A 12,389-nucleotide genomic window follows, 5' to 3' on the forward strand; every position below is an offset into this window, starting at 1 on the left:
TATTTTTGTTTTAATTTAAGGTCGCACACTGGAGAGAAGCCCTACGGCTGTGCCCACTGTGGCAAGGCCTTCGCTGATCGGTCGAATCTAAGGGCGCACATGCAGACGCATTCAGGCGATAAAAATTTCAGCTGTCCGCAGTGCCACAAAACGTTCGCGCTCAAGTCATACCTGAACAAGCACCAGGAAACGGCCTGTTTGCTGTGGGACGACAAGACCAAGAAGCAAGGAAGCGACGTTTCGACAACAAAAACGCTGAAGATGACAACGACGGTGCACGCCGAAACGCAGACCATCACCGTCGATTAAGTATTTTTGACGATGACATTACACGATTACGAGAAAAAAAAATGAAACATTTTCGGAGAGGTGAGCTTGTTTTGATTGGAATACAGAATGATCCAAAAACAAAACGTAAAACTTTTAATTGTAACCCAAAAAATCGTTGTAATCGCCATAGAAAATTTATAAAATGATACACGTTCCAAAAAAAGTGGATTACAACGGAACTAAAATACCACGATCTAAAAGACCGATACGGCCGTAATCAGCGCGTCAAAATCTATGGAAAAAGTCTTAGTCTCAGTTTCCGAAAAAAGCGCCAAAAACATCATATTTTCTTTGTTTTTTAACTTTCAAATGCCGATTACGGCGGAATTATTAGAGCTAGAACAATTACTCTAACACCATTGGATTTCCCATAATAGATCTTAAAAATGAGGCAAGTCCTAAGACAATGTTTTGCACAAAAAAAAAACAATTTTTCAAACGCCGATTACAGCGGAGCTTCAATACTAAGAACAAATTCATTCCAGTGATTATCTGCATTTTGCTTAAAGTTTTTAGTTTCTGAGAAAAACGCCAAAAGCATTTTATTATCTTATCTTTTACAACCTTGAAACGCCGATTACGCCGGAACTATTAAAGCTAGCACAGTAAGCCGATTACAGCGGATTTTTTGCAGCTTGCACTAAATGTACAGCACCATTGTAATCATTGTAAAAAAAACTAAAAAATGACGCACGTTCCAACGCAAAATTAAAAAAATTATAATTTGCAAAAACCGATTACGGCGAGATTAAAAAAACTAAGACAAAAAGTCTGGGTTTGTTAGTAAATAAAATTGATGACATGTCATTCTGGTGGAGTTCTGTTCAGACTTAAACAACATTTGTAGGTAGTTTTATCTTTTTCACCTTTCAAACGCCGATTACGGCGAAATTATTGAAGTCAGTAAAAAAAAATAAAACATTAAACATTAACATTAAAAAAAACTTTAAAATGACGCAAGTTTTAATGCAAAAAAACATTGTTCAAAAAGCCGATTACGGCGAAACTTTTACAGCTTCCGTAAAATGTACTACGCCGTTGTAATCATTGTATAAAACCTATAAAAAATGCACGGCTCAAGGCAACACTTTAAAAAATCAATTTTCAAACGTCGATTACGGCGACCAAATTTGCTAGTAAATACAATTTGACATGTTGAGGCGGTCGTTTTTTTGAACTTGATCTGTCATTCCGGTAATCTTTCAATTTTCGAGAAAAACACAAACATTTTGTAGTCTTTTCATTTTGATGTATCTAGCGCCGATTACGTCAGAACTATTAGATCTAGCAAACAAAGACTAACAGTAAAAAATATTTGAAATAACACAAGTTTTAAGACAATATCTCTTACAAAAACAAATTCAATAAGCCGATTACGGAGCTTCAATACCAAGAACAAATTCATTCCAATGATTATCTGCATTTTGCTTAAAGTCTTTTAGTTTCTAAGAAAAACGCCAAAAGTAGTTTAATAACTTATCTTTTACAACCTTGAAACGCCGATTACGCCGGAACTATTAAAGCTAGCGCAATATGCCGATTACAGCGGAACTTTTGCAGCTTGCACCATGTACAGCACCATTGTAGTTATTGTAAAAAAGTTATAAAATGACGCAAGTCCTAATGCAAAATTAAAAAAAAAATGATTTGCAAACACCGATTACGGCGAGATTAAAAAAACTAAGACAAAAAGTCTGAGTTTGTTAGTAAATAAAATTGATGACATGTCATTCTGGTGAAGTTCTGTTCAGACTTAACCAACATTTGTAGAATATTTTATCTTTTTCACCTTTCAAACGCCGATTACGGCGAAATTATTGAAGCCAGTTAAAAAAATTGAACCATTAAAAAAAAACTTTAAAAGTTTTAATGTAAAATCTTATACAAAAAGAACATTGTTCAAAAAGCCGATTACGGCGAAACTTTTACACCTTCTGTAAAATGTACCACGCCGTTGTAATCATTGTATAAAACCTATAAAGAGATGCACGGCTCAAGGCAACACCTTAAAAAATCAATTTTCAAACGTCGATTATGGCGAAACTAAAAGTATCAAATTTGCTAGTAAATATAATTTGACATGTCAATGCGGTTGTTTTTTTTGGACTTGATCTGTCATTCCGGTGATCTTTCAGTTTTCGAGAAAAACTCAAACATTTTGCAGTCTTATCATTTTGATGTTTTAAGCGCCGATTACGTCGGAACTATTAGACTCAGCAATTAAAGACTAACACCATTAGATTTCCAGTAAAATTGTTTTAAAATAACCAAAGTTTTAAGGCAATATTTCGTACAAAAACCAATTCAAAAAGCCGATTACGGCGAAACTATTAAAGCTAACGCAATAAGCCGATTACAGCGGAACTTCTGCAGCATGCGCCAAATGTATAGCACCATTGTAAAAAAGCTTTAAAATGACGCACGTCCCAACGCAAAATCTTAAAAAAAATAATTTGCAAATACCGATTACGGCGAGTTAAAAAAACTAAGACACAAAAGTCTAAGTTTATTAATTAATAAAATTTATGACATGTCTTTCCGGTAGATATCTGATATTTTAGTTTTCGAGAAAAGTATCGACATTTGTAGATAATCATATCTTTTTCGCCTTTCAAACGCCGATTACGGCGAAATTATTAAAGCCAAAAAATCTAACACCATAAAAAATTTAAAATAACAAGTTTTAATGCAAAATCTCGTGCAAAAAACATATTGTTCAAAAAGCCGATTACGGCGAAACTTTTACAGCTTCTGTAAAATGTACCACGTCGTTGTAATCATTGTATAAAACCTATAAAGAGATGCACGGCTCAAGGCAACACCTTAAAAAATCAATTTTCAAACGTCGATTACGGCGAAACTAAAAGTATCAAATTTGTTAGTAAATATAATTTGACATGTCAATGCGGTTGTTTTTTTTGGACTTGATCTGTCATTCCGGTGATCTTTCAGTTTTCGAAAAAAACTCAAACATTTTGCAGTCTTATCATTTTGATGTTTTAAGCGCCGATTACGTCGGAACTATTAGACTCAGCAATTAAAGACTAACACCATTGGATTTCCAGTAAAATTGTTTTAAAATAACCAAAGTTTTAAGGCAACATTTCGCACAAAAACAAATTCAAAAAGCCGATTACGGCGAAACTTTTGCAGCATACGCAAAATGTATGACGCCATTGAAATGCTGTTAATAAAAGTATAAAAGTCTCATAGCAAAATTTTTAAAAATTAATTTGCAAACTCCGATAACGTCAAAACTAGAAGAGCTACGTGTATCATGTTTAACTTTTCAAATGGCGATTACGGCGGAACTATAATAGATAATGCAAAAAGTTCCCCACTATCAAAATTCTCAGAACGAATCTTAAAAATGAACAGTATTTTGTAAAAGAGTTAATTCTTAACAAGCCGATTACGGCGAAACTAAAAAAATATTTAAGTTTTATATACTTTTACTTGAATGTATTCTATAATTTTTTGCTTATTTTATGCAGACTTTGGCATTGGCATTTCTCTCGTTTCACCACTGTTTGACTAATTCTGATTAAATCAAACTAACAATTCTGCTGATAAGCGTTATGTTTTTGGATAATCCTGTCCAAATACTATTATCTCCTGTAAACAGCAAGTGAGGCTAGATAAAAGCCGTTTTCAACTTTGCAATTTTTGCGCATCTCTCCCGGAAATGTAGCAACAACTCGGGAAACCGGAATCGGGTCAAAACCTCCCTTGTACAAAATAAAATATCTCCACTTAACTTTTGAGTAAGCTGATATCTGTTTAATCCATGACCAGTCTTAAAAACGTACCGTCCTTTAGGTCATAACCCGAAAAATGGCTATAAGTTTGTACGGGGGCAGGTTTCTTGCAGAGTTTAATTGTACATAAATCGTGTATTATAATTGAAAAATAAAACTTTATTAATATAAAAAGATTGCGGCAAGGCCAGGCAATAAAAAGCAATACTCGAATACCGAAAAACGCTTAATATTCGTACGTAAACTGACAGAATTTAATAAAGCAACGAACTCATAGTCGTAGATGTCAATTCGTATTATAAATTATATTCCTGTATAGTTCCATATTCGTTACGACCTTGAATCAAGTGAGATATATAAGTAGAAGTCATAGGAGTTTATCTAGTCACGGCTTTTAAGGACTATGCCATTGTGAAAACGCAAAACCCGACAAGTCCGTCATATCGTTTCAATTTTTTCCCACTTTAGTTGGTAGAATAGTGAGTGTCTACGAGTAATGGCCAAAATTGTACAACGAATGATTTCGCCAGCGACAATTTTTAATTGTTACCAGTACAACCATCAGAGCCTGAAAAAGATTATTTTTGCAACAAAGCGTTTGCTGTAACACTTAAAAATGGGACAGTTTCAGAAGCGGATTAAATCGCTGATTTATATAAGTACAAAATTGGTGTTTCTCAGTGTTCGTGCATGTTCGTGCAGACAAGCTTGCCCAACGTTGCGACCGGAGTTAGTGTCTTTCCGTGGCTGTGCTTTTGATCGGTGTCAATAAAAGATGAGAAATTGGGCAAAATTGGGCAAATTCGTCTGAATTGTGTCTCCCTACCTTCGGTGTCTCTCTGCGAACAAAAGGTCCAATAACAAGACTGTTTTAGTCCGTTTCTGAACCGGATTGCTCGTGCTCTAGTCGTATGTTCTGTGTTAGTCGTTTTAAGTTAGCAATGTTTTGATATACCCGTTATACATACTCCCGTGCGTTGGGCGGATATATTTTTACACAGTGTCGGGTTGTGGCGCCGGGAAACCGGGAATTTTCCCAAAATAACACTTTTCGAAAAATTATATTTTAAAGATATATTAAAAAATTCTTGTTTTTAATTAAATTTAAAACTCGAGTTTCTCACTTCATCCCCTGAGTTGATAAGTTATAAAGTTGCATTTTTAAATTATAAAGATGGCTGTGGTATTGCCAAATAGCTCATTTTATTTCTTATATAAAATATTTTTTTAAGTAATACATTTTTATTTACTTTAATCTTAAGTATTTTTATTTTTGTAGTTAGGCAAGAAACAATACTAAATATTTAATTAAGTACAATGTGCTCAAAAATGATTGTTTATCAAGTCACCTATAAAATTTAAATGTAATGTGCCGCTCAATTTAAATTGGGAATGCCGTCAAAGTAACAGATGCGTCAAAATAATGCAAAAACAAAAGAATACACAACATTAAAAATCACGGAAACACTTGAAACAACTTTGCCTAGAAACCAAAAAAAGTCAGTAAAAAGCTGATTCAAAAATTTGACAGAGATGACATTTCTCAAAAACTACAACAGTCATTTAAATGAAGCGGCTCATTGAGTTTGAATTCCATAGTCGACTTGATGAACAACCATTTTTGAACACTTTGTACAAGTATTACTAAAATAAATATTACTTGAACTTTTTTGCGATTAATTTCTAGGAAATTAAAATACCATGTGTATGTTGAAAAAATTGTAATTGTATTTAAGAAAAAAAAAACAATTGGCCAAACACCTAAATTGTCTACATAATATCAACGCCACCTTCTGCCTATTTTCATAATTTTTTTTGAATAGTTGCAGTTTTTATGTAAAATATTTTTTTCGTAATCAATTGTAGATACCTACATTATCTAATAAATTTTCTGAAAAAATAAACTCAGAAATATAAATCCATTTTTTTTCTAAACATTTTAGTTTCAGAAACAAAACAATTTTTTTCAGATTTCAATCGACATTTCTGATCACCGTTTTAAATAGTACACATCTTTCTACTAAGTATAATAAAATTCCAAAAAATAAAGCAAAAAGTTAAAAAAGAAAAAAATAATAAATAAATTGTAAAAGTTATTAAAGTTTCCACTAAAGGTTTCACATTAAGTGTTTATATGGTAATTAATAAAAAAAAACATAAAAAACAATTCTTTTTATAAAATAAAGCCAGAGCAAAAAGACAAAGCCTTTATTTTTTTTCTGATTATCGGAAAGATAAAGATGTATAGTAAAAACAGTAAACAAAAAAGTTGGTTGTCATTAAAAAAAATTAAAATAGCTTTTCAACTTACAACTTAAAACGCATGACATTACAGATGTTACTATGATGTAAAAATGTTCCATTTAAAAAAATAAAATCGACCTGTTCGAGGATTTGTTTGAAAAGTGATCAATGATAATTTATTATAACGTTCTTATAACAGGACAAGCCAAAAATTTGGAGCACTTTTGACATTTCATTGTCAAAAAACTAGGAACTTACAAGTATTGTCAAAGGTGTACGAGATTTTTTACTTGACACTGTACATCTCATACAGGGTGATTTTAAAAAACAGATAATGCTGTTGAATTTTTGTTTATGGCCCGATCTCAAAAAATAAAAAATTTAAATGAAATAACTCTTAGTACAGGCTGATGCTTTTAAGATTTTTCTAAATGTCATAGAATATTTTAGGCTGTATTTAACTGTTCGAAAGTATAATTTTCTTTTTATAATTTAAAGATTTGAACAAAAATATTGTTTAGAAAATTAAGAAACCTAAAAAAAATAGAAGCTTGTAAAAATAAAAAACGCCACTGCTCCCCACTTCTTACATTTGTGCGCAATTAGGCTCCGCCCAAGTGTGTACTTATACCAGCTGACAGCACTCTATTGACCTTTATTAAATTTTATCCAACTTTATTAATTTTTTTCAACTAAAATTGTTAGTAAAAAAATAAATTGCACATGTTTGCACTGAAAAAGCTAAAATCTTTCAGAGAAAAATATGGGTCTAAGTTGAATAGACTAAAAAAATACTACAGTAAAATCTCCCTTAACGGACACCTCTTCACAACGGACATTTTTGTAGGAACGTAACAAAACCTATTTTAAAATGTTCCCACTAGCGGACACCTCTCTACAACGGACAAGTAAAAGTTCCTCATCGGTGTCCGTTGTTGAGAGGTTTTACTGTATGACATTTGGAAAAAAATTAAAAGCATTAAATACTACACCAAAAGCAATTTTATTAAAGTTATTGAATTTTTAAAATCAGGCCATTGATAAAAATTCTACAGCGCCTGACGTTTTAAAATCAGCCTATATACTTATAAAAAAATTTGAAAGGGCCCTTCCAGGGATTTCCCGGTGGGCCCAATAGCCCCCAATCCGACACTGTTTTTACCTTTACTACATGCATACTCTATGGGAGGAACAAACCAAAGGTCGCCACAGTCTCGGAATCAAATCGATATATCAAAAAAAAGAGCCACAATTAAAAGCGAGATTTTGATGTAAATCGAAGCAATACTGCATGCACCTAGAATTAAGTTACTTTAAGGCTTATGATAGTGAACCAAGTGATATTTAGGGCGAGTTTGTCGACGGCAGTGTAGAGATGGGGCAGACTTGTTTGGTTGTCAGCTTAAACTAGTCGCAGCCTTACAACATACACCAATTACATTTAAAGAAAAATCTAAATCGGTTGTTGCGTTTCGAATTTCGTAGAATTCACGTGTAAAGATTAGAATAGTTAATTCACGGCGCTTGTTAAAGGACTACAATAAAGCGTTCCATCCGTTCTATCCGGGATTCAATTCCAACTTCTACAATCAACAATAATGCGGATTCCTGCATTCATTAAATTTCTATGGGGCGTGAAATTCGCTCGAGTTTTATTAAACATTTTTCCAATTGATTGGAATATATCTTTTAAACACAGTCGCGCTGCTTTCTCTTTCGTTAGCATCGATTTAATTATCGAAAGTACTTTTTCGAGGCGGAAGGGCGATTCCTTTTCGGGGATTTTCCGCCGTCAAGCGATATAAATAAAATGGGATGGAATGGATGAATCGTCTGTTGTAGACAAGAGCTTGACTGAAGATAACTTCATAAACCTTTTGCAGTCGATAGAACATTCTGACACAAATTGGAATAGAAAGCAATAAAATTCAACAAAAATAAAAATGTGAATTACGTCAATCTTTATATACATCACCCATAAAGGAAAGTTTAGGTAGTTATAGTGTATGCATGTGTTAATCTAGAGCAACATATATTATATTCGATTCACTCTAGCCCAAAGAAGCAATAAAATATTTTTAATCTGTACGGTTTTTCTTTCACCTATCCCACACAAACAGACAGGTAAGTAAACATTTTTTATTTCAAACATTTTGTTCCATTTTCGAGTAAAGTACGAGTTCCTTTTCACATACAGGATTAGTCAATAGTGGGTTATTTCTGAATTTTTTCTGTTCTGAGTACTGTCAAGTCTGTCTTGACAGTTTTGCTAAAATTTCATTACAGGCTATTATTATTTAAAAGACAAAAAACCAACGTTGATTCAATTAAGGTTTTTCATTTAAGTGCAATAAGTATTTTTGGTTGTATTTATGAACATGTCAGAAACCACCCACTATTGGCTCATCCTGTATAAAAATCGAATAAATAAAAATACACAACAGTAAAAATTACAGAAACACTTGAAATAACTTTGCCGAAAAATAAAAAAGTCAGTAAAAAGCTGATTCAAAAATTTGACAGATATGACATTTCTCAAAAACTACAACAGTCATCTGAATGACGCGGCACATTGAGTTTGAATTCCATAGTCGACTTGATGAACAATCATTTTTGAATACTTTGTACAAGTATTACTAAAATAAATATTAGTTGAACTTTTTTGCGATTAATTTCTAGGAAATTAAAATACCATGTGTATGTTGGAAAAATTGTAATTGCCTGTTAAATAAAATGTATTTAAGAAAAAAAAACAATTGACCAAACACCTAAATTATCAATGGCATTAAAAATTAACAATATCAACGCCCCCTTCTGCCTATTTTCATATTTTTTTTAAATAGTTACAGTTTTTATGTAAAATATTTTTTTCGTAATCAATTGTAGATATTTACATTACCTAATAAATTTTCTGCAAAAGTAAACTCAAGATTATAAATCCATTTTTTATTTGTAGAAAAACGTCAAAAATGTTACGATCATTAAGTTTTATCATATAATATAATTGTTGCTTAGTTAGCTCCCTTACGAAAGTATATTATACGAGAATTGGTTAATTAATAATTTTTTGCAGTCAAAAGCCTTTTTTATAAACTGTTTTAAAGTAATTTTATCAGCGTATTTTTTGTCTTAGTGCCTACTCAAAAATGGTATTTTAAAATCTACTACATTGCTCGAATATCAAAAAATGATTAGATATTATGAAAGAAAATTATTGTTCTGAAGCAACAAACGGATTAACCTATAAAAAATCTGTTCACTCAGGTTCTATTTTTAAACAGCAGTCTAATCCATACGTTATGAAATATAAATTATGAAATCAAACTTCAAAGTATCTTATCTATTAAATATTTAAATAGATGTTGTAAAACAGTATGTCAATAGTCAGCAAAACGCAATGTGGGAATTTTTTGAAAATCACCTAAAAAATTATTTACCAAACTGCCAAGATAAAAAAATAAAAATCACAAAACCACCGGATTGCCTTCCAATGACTGAAACGGTGATTCTGAACCAGTTTCTTGTTTAGACTAGATTTATTTAAAAGTGCCGATAATAATTTTTGTAAATAAAAATAACATGTCACAGTTTTAAAATAAGAATGAATTTAACTAAAATGCTCAAAATCATGTATTACATACTTTTTTAGCGCAATAAGTCTAACATCATTAGATTTTCCGTAAAAAATCTATAAAATAAAATAACTTTCAAAGCAATATTTTATACCAATAAAAAACCTATTTTCCAGAAGTCGATTACGGCGGAACTTTTGCAGCTTGCGCAAAACAAACGGCGCCGATGTATTCATTATAAAAAAACAACACAATGTAGCACGTTTCTAGGTAAAATCATTAAAAAATAATTTGCAAACGCCGATTACAGCGAAACTAGAAGAACTAGGCCAAAAAGTGTAAGTTTGCAAGTAAACCCAATTTACGGCGTTTTAGCATAGTTTTTTGTTGAGGAGAACTTCAAAAAAACAACTTAAATTTTGTCTTTGTTAACTTTTTAAATGCCGATTACGGCGAAACTAACGCGAAACGTCCAACGCCATCACAATTCTCATAATAAAATTTTTAAAATGTGCAATATTTCGTACAAGATTTCAATCATCAAAAGGCCGATTACGGCGAAGCTAAAGAAGAATTATAACTCTTATCAACTTTACTTTACTTTAATCTTTACTTAAAGGTGTGTGTGTAATAATTTTCCCCCAGTTAACGAATTCAGAAAACATTTTGCAAAAAAAATGTAGCAGTTTTCGAATAAGAATGGATTAAACTAAAATGCTCAGAATCATGTATTACGTACTATTTAAGCAGAATAAGTCTAACATCATTAGATTTCCCGTGAAAAATCTATAAAATAAAATAACTTTCAAAGCAATATTTTATACCAATTAAAAAACAATTTTCCAGAAGTCGATTACGGCGGAACTTTTTGCAGCTTGCGCAAAACAAACGGCGCCGTTGTATTCATTATAAGAAAACAACACAATGTAGCACGTTTCTAGGTAAAATCATAAAAAAATAATTTGCAAACGCCGATTACGGCGACACTAGAAGAACTAAACCAAAAAGTGTAAGTTTGCAAGTAAACCCAATTTACGACGTTTTAGCATAGTTTCTTGTTTTCGAGTAAGAAAAACTTTAAAATAACAACTTGAATTTTGCCTTTGTTAACTTTTTAAATGCCGATTACGGCGAAACTAACGCGAAACGTTCAACGCCATCACAATTCTCATAATAAAATTTTAAAATGTGCAATATTTCGTACAAGATTTCAATCATCAAAAGGCCGATTACGGCGAAGCTAAAGAAGAATTATAACTCTTATCAACTTTACTTTACTTTAATCTTTACTTAAAGGTGTGTGTAATAATTTTTCCCCAATTAACTAATTCAGAAAACATTTTGCAAACAAAAATTTAGCAGTTTTCGAATAAGAATGGATTAAACTAAAATGCTCAGAATCATGTATTACTTACTATTTTAGCGCAATAAGTCTAACATCATTAGATTTCCCGTGAAAAATCTATAAAATAAAATAACTTTCAAAGCAATATTTTATACCAATTAAAAAACAATTTTCCAGAAGTCGATTACGGCGGAACTTTTGCAGCTTGCGCAAAACAAACGGTGCCATTGTATTCATTATAAGAAAACAACACAATGTAGCACGTTTCTAGGTAAAATCATAAAAAAATAATTTGCAAACGCCGATTACGGCGACACTAGAAGAACTAAACCAAAAAGTGTAAGTTTGCAAGTAAACCCAATTTACGACGTTTTAGCATAGTTTCTTGTTTTCGAGTAAGAAAAACTTAAAAAAAAACAACTTGAATTTTGCCTTTGTTAACTTTTTAAATGCCGATTACGGCGAAACTAACGCGAAACGTCCAACGCCATCACAATTCTCATAATAAAATTTTTAAAATGTGCAATATTTCGTACAAGATTTCAATCATCAAAAGGCCGATTACGGCGAAGCTAAAGAAGAATTATAACTCTTATCAACTTTACTTTACATTAATCTTTACTTAAAGGTGTGTGTAATAATTTTTCCCCAATTAACGAATTCAGAAAACATTTTGCAAAAAAAATTTAGCAGTTTTCGAATAAGAATGGATTAAACTAAAATGCTCAGAATCATGTATTACGTACTATTTAAGCAGAACAAGTCTAACATCATTAGATTTCCCGTAAAAAATCTATAAAATAAAATAACTTTCAAAGCAATATTTTATACCAATAAAAAACCTATTTTCCAGAAGTCGATTACGGCAGAACTTTTGCAGCTTGCGCAAAACAAACGGCGCCGTTGTATTTATTATAAAAAAACCACACAATGTAGCACGTTTCTAGGCAAAATCATTAAAAAATAATTTTCAAACGCCGATTACAGCGAAACTAGAAGAACTAGGCCAAAAAGTTAAGTTTGCAAGTAACCCCAATTTACGACGTTTTAGCATTGTTTTTTGTTTTCGAGTGAGAAAAACTTTAAAAAAACAACTTAAATTTTGTTTTTGTTAACTTTTTAAATGCCGATTACGGCGAA

At 31.7% G+C, this 12,389-nt stretch overlaps 1 protein-coding gene across 1 annotated transcript in view; it reads left to right on the forward strand.

Annotated features, from left to right (window-relative positions):
* The window catches only part of LOC100141988 (zinc finger protein with KRAB and SCAN domains 1), a 36,648-nt gene extending 28,230 nt beyond the window's left edge, over positions 1-8,418 (forward strand). Inside the window, exon 4 of the mRNA XM_064356974.1 lies at positions 21-8,418. Within this exon, the coding sequence (XP_064213044.1) occupies positions 21-309 (289 nt within the window). The 3' untranslated portion in view covers positions 310-8,418. The remainder of the gene's footprint in view (positions 1-20) is intronic.
* Positions 8,419-12,389: the final 3,971 nt, after the last annotated feature.

This window comes from Tribolium castaneum, chromosome 1 (genome assembly GCF_031307605.1).
Source record: "Tribolium castaneum strain GA2 chromosome 1, icTriCast1.1, whole genome shotgun sequence".
NCBI classification, from domain to species: Eukaryota; Metazoa; Arthropoda; class Insecta; order Coleoptera; family Tenebrionidae; genus Tribolium; species Tribolium castaneum.